The 17,175-nt window shown below is 34.7% G+C and overlaps 1 protein-coding gene across 1 annotated transcript in view; it reads right to left on the minus strand.

Annotated features, from left to right (window-relative positions):
* LOC148952176 (lachesin-like) overlaps nt 1-14,321 on the minus strand; it is a 160,469-nt gene extending 146,148 nt beyond the window's left edge. Inside the window, exon 1 of the mRNA XM_089088866.1 lies at nt 14,068-14,321. Within this exon, the coding sequence (XP_088944992.1) occupies nt 14,068-14,107 (40 nt within the window). The 5' untranslated portion in view covers nt 14,108-14,321. The remainder of the gene's footprint in view (nt 1-14,067) is intronic.
* Between the last annotated feature and the right edge of the window lie 2,854 nt (nt 14,322-17,175).

A 17,175-nucleotide genomic window follows, 5' to 3' on the forward strand; every position in this document is an offset into this window, starting at 1 on the left:
AGGGCACTAGAACTTTCAATTTTAAACCGAGCTAGCTCCTTTAAAAGTTTCAATGTTATTTCTAGCATTTATAGTGCTGCCTATGATATTGCTTAACCTGTACCCTTTTGAAAACCTGTATGAAAATAGGTTTTTCATTTAATTGAAACTCCCCCTTAATGTTCCCTAAAAGTTTCACCTTAATACCCTTAGCATTATTAGTTACAGTTAATGTAGTGGTTATATTGAAGGTACACACACAGTGCCTACTGGCTAGCTCAAAAACCCCCACAACTTATCCCTAAAGGTCTAACTTATTAATATAAGTTGTTCTTGAGATAATGCTCTGTCACCTTTTTGAAAGTCCACATGCTCATAGGTGGTTTTGATTTTGTTCATTATTCCTCTAAATATTCCTTAAAAGCTTACCCTTAATGACCTTAGCCTGCGTAGTAGCAATAGTTGTAGCAGCATTGGTATGCACATAGCAACTTTGGTTTTTTCAACATCCCCTTAAACACACATTGAGAGTTTCAGCTTAATACCATCAACCGTTCCTGAAGCATTTCTGATACTTCCGCTTGACCACCTGTGTGGGCATAGTGTGTTTTGATTTAGTTCTAAACTGTTTTTATATATCTCAAGTTTTTTCCTTAGTACCCTTAGTTTTAGTAGCAGTAGTAGTAGTAGTAGTAGTAGTAGCAGCAGTAGAATTAATAGTAGTAGTCTAAGCTTTAGTGGCAGTAATAGCAATAGAATTAGTAATAATAGTACCAGTAGTAGTAGTATGAGTAGAAGCAGTAGTATTATGATGCTAAAGCTTTCTTTTGGTTAGTTCAACATCCCTCACAAAAAGCCGTGTTAGTTACAATTTCATACACCAAACTGTTCCTAAGAATATTGATGTTACACCCTTTTGACAACCTGCACACATACGGCATGTTCTGATTCAGTTCACCTTCCCCCTAAAAATTCCTTGAACATTTCACCTTCATACCCATAGACTCTTGAGGGGGGAGGGCTGATTGACCTCCATTCACTTTTGACTCTTAAAAAGGGCACTGAAATTTCCAACTTCCAATCAAATGAGCTTCATACGATCCAATGTTTATACGACCACCCGTTCCATAAAAACCTTATATATCCTGGGGCATAACTTACAACCCTTACCCCTGGGCTCTGGGAGGTTGTGTCCTCACTAGAAACACTGTTACATGATCTTTGGACTATTGGTAACAAAATGGCCATTTTGAAATTTCAACTGAATGCGATTCGGGAAAATAGGATTTCAGGGAGGGTGCTAGGTGCTTCCCATCACGTTTGACTCTTAAAAGGGAACTAGAAATATAAATTTCTAATCAAATAATTTTCTTCTAAAGCTCACGACCACCCCTTGCATAAAAACCTTATATGCCCCTGGGGCATAACTTACAACCCTTACCCCCAAAAACTGGAGGATTGTGTCAACCTTAAAGGCCTTGTCATATGATCTTTGGACTATTTTTGAACAAGTCGCTATCTCAAAATTTCTATCGGATGCACTGAGGAAAATTTGATATGGGGGGGGGGGGCGGCCCTCCGATCACTTCGACTCTTGAAAAGAGCATTAGAACTTTTGATTTCCAGTCCAATGACCCCCTTCGAACTTTATACGACAATCCTTTCCATAAGAACCTTATATGCCCTCGGGGCATAACTTGCAACACTTTTTCTGAGGGATTGGGGGGGGGGTTGTCATCCTCAAGTACATAATTTTCAGGCTTTTAAACTACGTTGAACAAAATGGCTATCTCAAAATTTTGAATGGATATGTTGGGGGAATGATGGACGTAAGGGGGGGGGGTGCCCTCCAATTACGTTTGACTGTTAAAAAGACCACTAACCCTTTCAATATCATATCGAATGAGCCCTTTTTGAAGTTTCTACGGCATCAAATGACCCCCTCAAAATTTCTATTAGATGGAATTTGAGAAAATACGACGTGTGGGGGAACATCTGCCCCCCAATTACTTTGACTCTTAAAAAGGGCACTAGAACTTCTGATTATCAATCCAATGAGCCCCTTTACGTTTATACAATCACCATTTCTATAGAAACCTTATATGTCCCCAGGGCATAGCTTACAACCTTTGCCCTGACGGATCTGGGGAGGGGGGGGGCTTGTGATCCTCAAAGACAAAACTTCCGGACCTTTCAACTACACTGAACAACATTTTATCTCAAAATTCTTATTGGATGTGTTTGGGGAAACGATGGGTGTGGGAGGGAGTTTGGTTGGTATGTATATATATATAAATATATATATATATATATATATATATATATATATATATATATATATATATATATATATATATATATATATATATATATATATATATATATATATATATATATATACTAACTTTACAAGCGAACAATAATTGTATATTTATGTATGTATTTATTATTTTTTTTTATTAATTACTAATTATTAATTATTAATTCGTTAAGAGCCTTAATTTTGGAAAAAAGATTCATGTCAGTGACGTCATTTTTCTATGTATCATTGCAGTACTGCAATGACGTTGTCACACTATCTGGAAAAATAGAAGATTCTCATGAATAGAAAAGTTTACATTAAATTTCTTAAACAACAAAAACTGTTAATTGCAATATATTTGTATGTATTTCGACAAGAGTTTACAACAATTCAAAAACCATAAAAAAGCCAAAAGTTTGAAGCTTAGATAGACCTTAGTGTGAAAAGACATTAAATTGTGTAAAGAGCAAAAACTGGTAATTGCAAAAATATTTTCATTTATTTTAACAAGGGATTTACAACAATTCAAAAACCTTAAAACAGAAGACCAACAGTTTGAGGCTTAGTAGAAATCGTTGTTAGAATAACGTCATTACCAAATTTCTTTTCTTACAAGTATAAGCAATGTCTTTTTAAGACATGAAAAGAAGTTGAAAAATTTTTAAGTTCAGTTCAGAATTGCTAAAGTTATTATGTAAACTGCAAAAATATTTATGGTGCCTGATCAAAAATTTTATCTTTTAATTCAAACTATAAAAATACCTGAAAATTTAAAAATTGGTTTTTTTTGTTACATAAAATCCACCCGCTACGTGATTAACCTTACAGGTTTGAACGCAACCAGTTATATAATGTCAGTAGGAAGGCCAAAAAACGAAAATTTGCAATTATTACAAATGATGATTCGATATGTTGACAAAGAATTACAACAATTCAAAAACCTAAAAAAAAAACCAAAGGTTTGAAGCTCAGTATAAATCGTTGTTAGAAATTGGACTTACTTTATTAATCAAATATCTTTGGAAAGATCAGTATAAAAAAAAACATTGAATTGCGTAAAGAGCAAAAAACTGGTGTATGCAAAAATATTTGTATAGATTTTAACAAGGGATTATACAAATTCAAAAACCTTAAGAAAACACCAACTTTGACCCCTACAATTGGACTTTAGTTGAGCAAGCAGTATGACTGCTATTCATCACTGCTAAAAGGATTTTTTTGTACTTTTCGATTAATGTTCGTTTTATTTATTGGCATTTCTATCTTTTGTATTTATCTACGGAATTATCTTGCAAATGTAAATGGATTATTTTCCCTTAAAAAAAAGTTATTAAGGGAATAACAATGCAAGATCTTAAGAAGGTCGACTTAGCCTACTAACTACATTCGTACGTTTGTTACTACTAAACAATAATTTAAAAATAAGGTTAAAAACAAACAGTGAACTTTATTAATATTTTATTCTTTTGTGCAGTGATGAATCTATTGGAAAAAAGTTTTATTTTCTTCGTAGTAAACCTTGGACTTGTTCTCCTGCCTTTTTCTAGGGAATGTTTCATTAGTGTGGTGTTTCAGATGTATCAATCAAAGCAATTATAAGCGTTTTTCTGCTGTAGAAAATGAAAATACGTACCATATCATTTACAGCCATTGTGTTTTCCTGGCTAAAATAAGTGACTAAATTTATTTGTGTTAGGTCAGACTAAAGGTACGCACTGACTTTTATACTCTATGCGGATTCGGCTACCATGAATGAGAAACAGTTTCCATTTTCTTTCTCTCTCTCTCTCTCTCTCTCTCTCTCTTTCTCTCTTTATTTCTCTCTCTCTCTCTCTCTCTCTCTCTCTCTCTCTGTCTCGTTCTCTGTGTTTTTCTCTTTCTCTATCTCTCTCTCTCTCTCTTTCTCTTTCTCTCTCTCTCTCTTTTTCTCTCTCTCTATCTTTCCTTTTTATAGATTAGCAAATATGGAAATAAATTAGAAAACTAGATACTATATTTAACTTTTACGGAGAAAAATCTCTATCTTTTTTTAATACAGATTAATGAAATTTTATTAATGAAAATTTCTTTTTTTGCGAGGAATTAAATTTATTAAATGCAAGAAATTTTTTTATTTTTTGCCACAGACTATTGAGGTCATCATAAAACACAATTTGTTTTCAAAGTTTCATCAGAACCAAAAAAATACTATTTTTATTTGTAGACATCTTCCCTTTCGTCAATTATAAAAGTTTCGGTAAAACTAACAAAAATACTTTTCTTTAGATATATTTAGACAAACATTTTCGAAAAAAAAAGTTCCAGAGAAAAGTAAAAAATCCTATTTAAACGCATCAAGGATTGTTTTTTCCAAAGGTTTATTAAGCTGATGCCTGTTTTTTTTTGGGGGGGGGGCTGAATCAAAATATAAAGTCAATTTTCCATATCTGAAATGCTTTTTGAGGTGCAGCACTATCATTGACAATTAAGTTTACTGTCAAATCAATCTATATAACACTGATGTGAAATGATATAATAACTAGTTCCTGTATTTTTACCTATTTTCAATATGCTTTGACAAAAATTATAAACTAATTCCATTGAATAATTATACTAGAAATATAACAACACATACTGTGTTTCTGCGTTACACATGTAATAAAAGTAAAATGAAACTTCAGTATTTAAATAGGGCAATCATAGGCAGCGCAATAGTGCGACCTAATTAAAGAGTGAAGTGAGGTCTATGGTTTGTTAATATTAAAAAAAAAATTTCCAATTTTTTTTTTTTCAAAGAAAAGTAAAGAAATTAAAGCATAGATGACCAGAAATAAAGTCAAATAATTCTCAAACGTAAAATTAACATAAACCGTAATGAAAAAAATTAAATCTAAAACGGACGGATATTACGATAAAAAACCAAGACAAACTCAAAACGAGCAGAAACTACAAAAGAAGTAAAGCTAACACCCTTTAAGCCATCTAAAGACCAGAACGTAATTTGCACTTAACTGAAAACAATCATTATTTCGAGCTATATGTTTTTATTTCTCCATCATAACCGATATTACTGGAAAGCACAAATGAATGTTAATTGACAGTTTAATATATACTGAATCCATTCATGAAAGTATTAGCAATGCTGTCTACATTGCTACATTGCTACAAAGAGATAAAGTTGTTGTTGTTTAGTTGACGTGTGAGCGAATGAACCGCTCACATACGTGCAATCCTCTACTAAATCTTGAGCTCTAATTGGGGCCACATCACTTTGAATATCTTACTTACTTAGAACTTAGTTCCTCCTGAGTCATTGGGGGCGCATAGGGCGTAGACGAAGCCTCTCCACTCGTATTGAAGCAATTCTGCAGCGGTGACATCTTCCCATTCAGGTATTCGCGAGGTGTCAGCCATCCTCAAATCTAGATCAAAAGTTCGCTGCAAAGTGTTCTTTGGACGACCTCGTCTTCTTCTGCCGCCTGGTTTCCAGTCGTACGCTATCCGAGGAAGGCACCTTTCTTTCATGCGGAGTACATGGCCTAATATATGACCACCTCTTCTTCCTCAGAACAGCAGTAATGAGAGGCTGTCCCGTTCTATTCCGGATTTCAATGCTACTGACTCTCCTTTGCCAACTTATGTTTAAAATTCTCCTCAGGCACATTTTTTCGAATGCAAGAATTCTCTTTTAGAGCTGCTGATTAATTTTCCATCACTCCCTAGCGTACAGGAATATGGAGAGCACATTGCTACTGAAAAGACGTAGCTTCAGTCGCAAGGAATATTTGCTGTTTCTCCAAACGGGCTTAAGTCTATTGGAAGCTCCAGTTGACTGACCAATTCTGCGTTTATTCTCGGTCATTATTTCACCGTCACAATCGATCTAGCTACCCAGGTATTTGAAGTCCTCACCTGTTCTAGACTTGTATTCTTGTGATGCAGAACAAGTGGTGAGCTTGTGATGGGCATGCTCTTTCATTTGTCAGCGTTTATGCTTAGCCCGACGTTTTCTGAATTTTCTATAGTTGCATCAAGTAGCTGCTGCAACCTCTCTTTAGAATCATCTAGCAAGACTACATCATCCGCGAAATCCAAATCTGAGAGTTGCTTGCTAGTTAATATTACGCTATATCCAGAGTTTCGTCTTAATATGTAGTTCATTATAATTACAAAAAGAAATGGGGAAAGTGCGCATCCCTGACGTACACCAGACATTATCTTGAACCATCTGGTTGCGCCATTCTCGGTCTTAACGCAGCACTTGGTCTCTTCGTATAGGGATATTATCATGCTCACTAGTTTTTGTGGCACCCCATAATATTTAAGGACTCCCCACAAGCATTCTCGGTCAACTGAGTCAAACGCCTTTTTGAAGTCAATAAATAGTAAATATAACTTGTTGTTCCACTCTTTTGATTCCTTGACAAGCGTTCTCAATACAAATATCAAGTCAGAGCACGATCTGCCGGTTCTAAAACCATGCTGCTCTTCTCGCAGATGTCTATCTAGTGCCTCTCGTATCCGGTACAATATAATATAACTTTGAATGTCACGCAGATATATATTTGGTACAGGCCACGTCAACACTTGAAATATCATGGGGTTGTACCAATACGTTGTACAGAGTGTTCTTTTTTAAATCACTGACATTATTGCACATGTAACATCTTGCAATGGTCACATAACATGTCTAGAAATATATAAACTTTTAAAACACAGCTTAAAAAAGAGATAATGTTTAAAATCTATTTTGTTTTCAGTAAAATTTAATTTAATTTCTGATATTTAGATGGTGGAGTAACCGTCAAGACTAATGAAGTTAATGAACCTAAGACAAACAGAAACAAAAAAACTACTGCTTCAAAAATAAAGAAAGCAAAAACAGTTGCTTCAAAAATAAGGATAACAGAAACTGCCATCGATGAATAAATCAATCCTCAAATAAGCATGAATCAAAATGCATAATCTAGTGAAACCAAAAACGAACAGGAACCAGCATAAACAGTAGTAGGGCTACCGCTCCTTAAACCCTTTAACCTTAGAAAAGTATGCTTCCCAAAAAGGTACGTAGATGGTAAACTTTCGTAAAAATTACTACTTGATGAAATATCGACTTCTAAACCTCATTATTTAAGTATATTTTAAAAGTAAGTGCGAATTATCAAAACAGATCTCCATATAATTTCTTAAACAGCACAAAAGGTTGGTGTCATTTCTTAGAGTCATATGGTATGCATGACGGCACATGGTGTTTCCCGCAGAACGGCTTTTTGCACTGGTTACAAAAATTGTTAATTTTTCGATGAATAATTATGGGCAAAGGCTACAGATTTTTCTTTTCCCATCCAAACACGACATTAAATATATTTCACCTATCATCTCCGTTGTTTGACTGATATCGAGTCTGATTGAGTGCTGCAAAGTAGAGGTTTCTAGACGAGCGGTCATATACGGCTGAGCCAACTCTTTGAACAAAACATTCACGAAAGCCTTCCTTGAAAGTGGTTTTTCACCAGATTTCGAGACAGTGAAGGATAGAAGACATAACTGTTGATGCACTCGATGTTGATCAGCCCATAAGACATGCACATGGGCCACCTATTGGTCTTCCGAGCGGTTGACATTGAACTACACAGTTGGTCAAATGCTTGAACACCGCCTTTGGTGTTACTATAGTATTCAATGATATCAGGCTTCTGGATTGGATGCGTGATGCTGCAGCGGCGGATCTAGGATTTTCCTTAGGGGGGGGGGGCATGATAGGTTGCTTCGATAAGCTTGTGAACAAAGAAATACCCGAAATTTAAAGGGAACCTCGACAATTATGTGTCGTAAATAGGTAGTGGAAATGGTCTAAATTAAAATCTGAAATCTGGTGAGGGTTAAAGTTATAATAATTCTCTTGAAACTAAAATGGTGTAAAAATATTGGTAAATAAAATAGTAAGTTATAAAAACCACCCCACCATAAAAAAAAATAAAAAGCTGTTCACCAACTATCATACAAAATATAATATTTAACATTTTCTCATAATTTTTTTTTATTTGCACTTCTGACCACTATAGCGAATGAGTTAAGCTTTTTATTGTAAAAAAAAATTGGTCAGGAACCATCTTTTGGGGCCATTCACTCTTTGTGACAATTTTTATAGGTCAAACCATTTAGCATGTCGCCTAACTTTGTGGCATCGCTTAGTAACTATGCTGGTAATGCTGACAGGATAAAGATACAACTTGTGTATTCGTAAAAGATATATAAAACATTAAAGACTAGTTCTTTTTGGGGTTCAACAAGAAAAACAGAACGAAGAGATACAAATGCATAGAAGACATTTAAAACAAGGATTAGTATTTTAAAATTTTTTAAAATAGTGTTTAATAAACAGTGTCAACTTTGACGAAATTTCAAAATTTACTAATCAAAATTGTACTTTTCATAACAACGTAGCGTATCTTTCCACTTTTTAAAGTTCAATATATTTCGCTTAAATTATAGAAATTCACAATTTTATAAGAAAAAGTCTATTTCTCTGTTTCCACTCCCGCCATATCTATTTATTACACTGTTGATGTCTACCTCAATATTTCGACGAATGTTTACAATGGCTAGTCCTGTCAGTCTAGTCTTGTCAGCTTAGAGCTCTTCATTAGTATTTCCTCTTCTATTCATCCTAAAATATTCGAATAAAGACCAGAATCGTCAGAAAAATATGAACTCTAAGAAAGAAGCATGCAAGCATATGCTTCAAACTAAGTATATTAGTGGAAATATTACTTGAAAAACCAATAATTACGTGTTTGCTATTTTGTATTTAATAGGTATAGACTGATGATTTAAATTCTCAGGGCTTAAAGCTGTGGTAGATTTCTATTATTTTTTTTTTTAATCTTGATATTTTTAGATATTCAATTCAAACTTTTAAATCTCGATTTGTCTGTTGTGCACATAAATAAAAATTTGAAATTTGACTCAGATTTACCATTAAGTAAGAGAATTGTCCTGTAAAAATTATGATTTATAAACAACTAATCGTTGAAATATTATTGCATGGCATGTATCAAAATAAGTATAAACATTCTCAGCGGTATATATAGCAGTTTATACAATTTTATTGATAAATATATGCAATCCCTATACAAAAATATAACTATATTTTGTAACTGGTTGGTATTGAGAATGTGAGAAATTCTGAAGTAATATTGTAGTTGCATTCCATTTCCGTGGTTAACTCAAGTGGTGTGAAATTCTACTTTTTATCAACATTTTATTAGTAAATGTTTGAAAAAAGAAATCGATGCCATTGCACTGATTCAAACTGAGAGTTCAGAGACTCATCTATACCAGTTAGATAAACAACATAAACACATAATTATTTGTCTTCTCTTATAAAAAAAAAAAAAATCGAAAATCTATTCTTCTTAAATGATTATTCCGAACTTTGAAGGAGTATTTTCACTCATTTAGTTAGTTTTAAACATACTTATACGAACCTTTATTAAAGCCCTAAAGAGTTCGGCCTTTATTTTAATGTTTTAGGATGAACAGAGAAGGTGATATATCATATGCAGAGCTTTAATTAAATAAAAATAAACAGTAAAGTGGTCACCAATTGCTCACCAAAATCCAAAATTTAAATGAGTAATTTTTGTACTTCTCCTACATTTACTTTCTATTGTACGAATCCCATAAAAAACAACAACGTTGTAAAAACCACCCCGCTTCGCAAAAAAAAAACCAAAAAACCAAGACAATGAGGCTAAAAAAAGCAATGATAAAAATTTCTTTACCTCAGTGTCATAGCAAGACTTGAAAACAAATTTTCGACAGTAAAAAAAGTGAATATTTTGCTTTTAGCCCCTTTTTAACAGCACAATCCTGAAATATCATTTCCACAGCCTAAAGAAGATAAAATTCTAAATTTCCTCTCCTTGTTTAATAAATGAAGATTTTCGCCTCCCAGTTGGCTTTTGTGGTAATACGAACAGATTCCCTTGATAAACCTAATTTAATTAAATACCTTTTAGCAGTGAATGTCATTAGCAAAACCTAACAGAGACCACACAAAGCCTCCTCCCTAAAAAAAAAAAAAAAAAAAAAAAAAAAAAAAAAAAAAAAAATGATCCGGGTCCTATTGACATGTTTTTGTTATTCTAACCCCCTTTTCTATTACTTTTTTCTTATTCTTCCCTTTCCTGGCCATGCCAATATAAAAGAGACTAGCAGGTTACAGTATCGGCTCTAGGTATTCGAAGAATGGCTTGCGCTCCGTAATCACTCCAAGCCATTTTTCTGATTAAAAAGGTACTAACAGTAGTACAAAGGTGATATTGTTGATCATTCAAGCTAAATTTCTGGTAGATTTTTAGTTGAAAAGTTTTTAGTGTTATTTAAGTTGTTTTCGCAATAATCTTTTACTTTCAAGATGAGTAGGCGATTTATGAAACTTACTAAGAGGGTCTGGAGGGGGAGTATACATGAGGGGTTCTTATAAACCTCCAGTTAAGGGATTTGGACCATAATTATTACAATGGTACTGTTTTATGCTTCCAAACTCTTCAACTTAAGAAGTGATACCAAAAGTACCGTTTTTAGTGTTATATGGAACTTTTGGATGGTAAAATTTATAAAAGCACATAGACATGAGTAAGAGGTTTAAAATGAGCATTCCCGGGATATGCCTTAGAAAATGAGTGCATCTTATTTGAAAAAATAGTGGATTATCTGAAAAGTAATCATAAGAAAGGACAAACCATGATTGAAAAAAAAATCCAAGCTGGAATCGAACTTATGATAATCTACTTTGAAGTCAAGTGATGTACTAACAGAATCCCACCTCTAATAATGTAATTTAATATTTTGGTGTTTGTAGGACTTCATAGATTAGCTTATTAAGGGGGCTTGGAGGAGGTATTTGCAGGAGGTGATCTTGAAAACCTCCAGTTAAGGGTTTTGGACCACAATTATTACAATGATACAGTTTTATGCTTCCAAAAATCTCCACTTAAGATACGGGACCAAAAGTGTTGTTTTCAGTGCTATATCTCACTTACAAATGATAGGACGGATAATAAGCTATTAGATTCGAGCAAAAGTTTTCAAATGAACCATTAAACATCACTCTAAAAAGTCAGGGTAGCCCAAAACCCCTTGCTTTTCCACTTGAGAAAAGGCATCAAAAGAGGAGTTCTTTGCGCCATTTGAAACTTGAAGAGGGTGAAATTTTTTTCACTAGGCAGTTTTTTTCGAAACGCGTTGTTTTACTTTTGGTTATTATGAGCCGTGGTTCGCTCTTTACTAGGTTGCAGGTACCGCTGCAAACATGACAAGCTTTAAAAAATTAACCTAGAAATGACTGAAATAAAACACCGGATACCGATACTGATATTCCCGATACGATACATGCGATACTAATACGTCCGATACTGAGATTCACAATATCGATACGCCCGATACCATATACAGCCCTTCCCCAGGGACCATGGAGGGTTATATCATCACTTAAACCATAGATACTGGACCTTTAAGCTATGTTGAACAAAATGGATATCTCAAAATTTTTACAGGACTACTTTAGGGGGAGGGGGCCTATAGGGAGGAGGTGGGACTAGTTGCCCACCAATCTTTTTGGTAACTTAAAAAGGGCACTTACAAATTTAATTTCCTTTCAAATGAGATTTTACGCATCTCTCTATGATGCTCTGGACAGCCCCTAACCCTGCTAGAAAAAAAAGAGAAAAAAGGGAGACAGATCAGTGCTACCGACGCAAAAAAAAAACAACATTTTCTTTGTTGTCCAAGGAGGGGGGCTGTAATTTCCCTGCAAACGTGTTCCATCATGCTGATTCAAATAGTACATTTTCCATTTTGATATGACGCCATTTTCGAGGGGTTTCAGGCTTTTTTTCGAAATCACCATAAATTTCTTTTCCCAATAAACTTTTACTTTTAAGACGAACCGAAATAATAGTTACAGTTCCAGATTCAGTATCAGATGGAAATTTTTTCTCATTAGGCGTTTTTTTTTTTGAAAACACGTCTTTCAACTTTTGATTACTATGGGGTGTGGTTCTCCCCTTACTAGGTTGCAAGCTGCCACTACAACCATGATCTCAGGTCGTAACCATGGCTCTTGAAATTTTAGTTGGTATTAATGGAATGTAATAAAAATTGCACTTGAGTTTTAAGCTCTGTGTAAGATATTCAGGAAGGAAACAAAATCAAACAGTTCATGAAAGCGAACTGTAAGTAAGGAGTGAAGTGGCTCAATAGTAACCGAAACTCTAAAAAACCCTAAATTTTGATATCAATAGATACATCGAAAGAATTAGCTTATTACGCTAATTCCAAATATATAAAATTCATCAAGTTTAGTGTTACTCATCAAAAGTTACGACCCTGAGAAAATTTGCTTTATTTTGGAAATAGGCTAAAACACCCCCTCCCCCCCCCAAAAAAAAATGCAAGAAATCTTAATAAAAATCACACCAGCAGATTCAGCGCACCAGAGAACCCTACTGTAGAAGTTTGAAGCTTCTATGTACAAAATTGTGGAAATTTCCTATTTTTACAGAAGAAAGCTCACGGAGGCGTGTTTATTTGTTTGTTATTATTTGTTTTCAGGGTTAATCATATCGAAATAATGGTCCTAGAAGATCTTGAGATAGCCATTTCGTTAAGTATAGTTGAAAGATCAAACAATTATGCCTTTAGGGGTAAAACGACCCCCCACAACCCGTGGGGATAGGGCTGTAAGTTAAGAAATTTGCACTTTGTTTACGTATTGTATTTGTTACAGGGAAGTAATCAGACATTTTTGGGAGGGGAATTTTGTGCTTGGAGTGAATTTCTATGGGCAAAATCTTCCTTGGGGAAGGAAATTTTTAGGGGGTGAATTTTCCAGGGGAAATTTTGCACTGGGGGGATTTGACAGAATCCCTGTACGGCTTCTTTTTAATTGTCTTACATTCTCTTTGTCGACTCATTTTTGCATGTGGAAATGTTCCGGCGGAATTATCCGGTAGCTATTTTCCGCTTGCTATATTTCCGGAAGAAAATTTCCTCGGAAGGGGGCCTTTTCAGAGTGACTGAGAAACCAATTAGAATTTAAAGTCTTTTTTCAAATGAAAGTGTGCCAAGGAGATTTTTTCAGGCTGAATCGTCGGCAAAAATTTTTACGGGGGGGGGGGGATTTTCAGCGATGATGGAACTGTCTGGAGGGAATTTGACAGGGGGTTCACTTTAAATTGGATGAAATTTCCACGGAGCAATTTCCCGTGAGTGGTGGGGGGGGGGGGGGGTTATATTTCATGGAGGGTAGGTAAGCCAGATTTACCGGCATTACTTGAAAAACGATCAAAAATTAAATAAAAAAAAATGGATTTTTTTAACTGAAAGTAAGTAGCAACATTAAAGCATGACCAACATTAAACAGCACTAATAGGTTTAGCGCAAAGAACAAGGTATTACGGAGGGACAACCAATCATATGCGGAGTAATCTCTGTTCGTTTTGAGTTTTAATGTTGCTCCTTACTTTCAGTAAAAAGAAACTTTTTTTTTTTTTTTATTCAATGTCAAAAAGAGATTGTATCTTTAAAACAGAGATGGTCATTTCAAGACTTGGACCTTGAAATACTTTTCCAACCAAAGAGCACAAAAAAAAATGTTGTTTTGAATTAAATAATATTAGACCCCGACCTGGAAATTTAAAGCCTTCCTAAAATAGATACAATCAGTAATCCATGGGTTCCAGGAACCAAATAGTTCGTGAGACTTTGGTTTAACAACTATCCCAAAATAAGAAACTTACAAAAGTAAATTATAATCAGTAATCCTTTTTGACTAAGCATCCTGGAAGGTATTCACTTCGTTTATATAACAGCCTTCATTGTAAGAAAAACATTTTTAGTGCTTCGTACAATTGCATTACACTAATTAGGAATCACATAAACATATTCAATTTTATTCCTAAATTGTAACATTTTATCATGACAGAGTAATTAGAGCATTCCAAAGCCTTCTTTCTGTTTTTTAAAACTAGAACAATAAAAATGCATGTGTCTATCGGAGATGGATTCAGGGGACTAGTATTCCCTATTTGAATCGGAGCAGAAGCCTGAAGCTCAGGGAAATCCAATATATTGTTGGAACGCATGCTCATTCTTTGGAGATGCTGCATGGGTTTCGGAGAATCAACCACTAGACGAAGCGGTAAAGAACTTTAATCTCCTCTTGAAGGAACAAAAAGGCTAAACTAGGAGCATAATCGTGTTTTCAAAGCCTGACTGTAAAACGCAACGTTAACAACTAGTCCTGTTTTTCCATTTTTTGCAATTAGCGTATAATAACAGGAATTTTACTAGTCTCATGAAGCATCATACGTACTTTCTTCAATGTAAAACGGTTAAATGAGTATCTGAAACACGTTTTAAAAAGCTTTATAAAAAAAAAGTTAAAATACCATGCTGCATCTAGAAAAGGGATATTCACTGCTTAATCAAAGTTTTAAAACACAGAAATAGTGCGTGTTGATGTAAAAAAAATGTCCTAAATAACAAAATCAACCATAAAAGAGTGGTAAGAGCATTTTTTTAACAGAAAAATGAGGGCTGACGTTGGTTTATAAGTCTAGCAAAGACCTCATTACCAACTACACAGAAGAAAAAAAAATGGCGGGTTGATATAACTCATTAAATAGAGGGAGCTTTGTCCTTCAAACAAAAATGGAACATTTTGTCACATGAGTGTTGGACTTCCGTTTGCAAATGAAAATACATAATTTTAAAAGTACGTTAGACTGTGATGAACAGTAGTAACTAAATTGTTGATAAATAAATTCACAATTTATCCAAAATAATATATTAGTCAATCATAGTTATAAAAGTTAATAATATATATATTTTTTTTTTTTTTTAATTACATGGTTGCTAATGATCTTTACCCTTTAGCATGCGTACCTACAAGGATTTCTAGTCATTCAGCTACTTTGATAGATAACGTTTTTGTCAGCTCTAAGTCATGCTGATGTGGGTATTTATCCCGGATCTGACCATCTCCCAGTTATCGCGAGGATTACCTGTGTGCAAAAAAACTAGAAGCAAAGCAAAGAAAAGGAAAGTGAGGCAATTAAAAAAGGTGAATTGGGATAAATTTGCTGTGGAACTTAGTACACTTAACTGGGATCCTGTTCTGGAAATAACGGGTGATGTAAACGATGCGTATGACACATTCGTCTCGATTATACAAACCCATTTACGTACAAATATGTCCTCTAAAAATCGCTAAAGATAGGAAGAATGCACCCCGGAAATCCTGAATGAGAGTTAAAATTGTTCATGAAATTGAAAACAGGAATCATCTTTATGAACAGTACCTTAGGACAAAAAAGGTGAATATTTTGAAGAATTCAGGATTGCCCGTAACAAGGTAAACTCTCTTAGAAGAAGAGCAAAGAGGGATTATTTTGAAAAGAAATTTACTGAGACCAAAGGTAACTCGAAAGAAACCTGGAAGATCATCGGGGAGATGATATCAAAGAAGAGCAGTTGTGAGGGCCAATAGAGTCTCAATAGAGGCAGATGGGACTACACTCCAGGATCCTCTACAAGTGGCGGACCATTTTGCTGATTATTTCTCTCAAATTGGTCAAACACTGCAACAGGAAAATAACGAGAGTCCTGAATTTCTTCCGCGAGCATGAGTTTAAAGATGATAGAGGGGACAGATTAGCCTTTGACTTTGAGAGGTGTACCAGTGATGAACTACTTAAAATTCTTGGAAGCATGAGCTCCAATTCAGCAGGGATAGATGTAATGAACCTCCGAGCTTTCAAGTCAGTTTTGGTTTACCTTCTGCCTTGTATTGTTCATATAATAAATTTGTCGCTGGAAACTGGAATCTATCCTGAAGGTCTCAAAACAGCCAAGGTTATTCCCCTTCACAAAGGTGGCTCAAGATCTGACATTGGGAACTGGAGGCCAATCTCCCTCCTTCCCCTTTTCTCGAAAGTACTTGAAAAAGTTGTTCATCGACGACTCTAGCAGTATTTGACACATCATTGTATTCTTAGTGATGCTCAGTTTCGCTTCCGTAAAATTCACTCAACTACACATGCAGTGCAACACCTATGTAATTTTGTGAGTCAGTGTCTTGATAGTGGAAAAATACCTCTCACTGTTTTTATCGATTTTAAAAAGGCATTTGATACGGTTGATTTTAGTATTTTACTAAATAGATTAAAACTTTTAGAGCTTAAAGGGGCTTGTTTGAATTGGTTTGATGCTTTTTTAAAGGGGAGGTCAATAAAGGTTGTAATTGATAGTGTAACTTCTAGTCCATATCTTGTGAATTGCGGTGTTCCGCAGGGCTCTGTGCTAGGTCCGCTTTTATATTTGGTTTATGCAGATACTATATGATTTTACCTTTGTGATTTGTTCTTACATCTTTCGCAGATGACACTGCTATTTCTTTTCGTGGTGTTTCTGTGGATGAGTTAATTAATAATGTAAATATGGTATTAAATGATTTAAGTGTCTTTACGTCTTTAAGACAAGTTTTTGGTTTTTAGTCGAATTGGTAAGCACATGGATATCGGAGGGCGAATATTATTTTCTGGTAATTCTCTAGAACAGGTTAATTTAAGGAGGTATCTGGGTTCTTACCTAGACTGCAATATGTCATGGAAACGTTACAGTGATCTTGTGGCATCAAAAGTTGCAAGAGGCCTTGGAATTATACGTCGACTGAAGCACTTCGTACCAGGTCGGGTGATGTTGCTTCTTTATCATGCGATTATTAGCCCCTATATATCGTACGGCTATGTGTTATGGGCTAGCAATTTTTTGGGTAATTTTAGGCGTGTACATGTATTACAGAATAAGGCAGTCCGTTTGATAGGTGGGTACATTAAAGAAATTAA

The sequence above is a fragment of the Artemia sp. Qi Xiang Cuo genome, chromosome 5, assembly GCF_049724085.1.
Source record: "Artemia sp. Qi Xiang Cuo chromosome 5, ASM4972408v1, whole genome shotgun sequence".
NCBI classification, from domain to species: Eukaryota; Metazoa; Arthropoda; class Branchiopoda; order Anostraca; family Artemiidae; genus Artemia; species Artemia sp. Qi Xiang Cuo.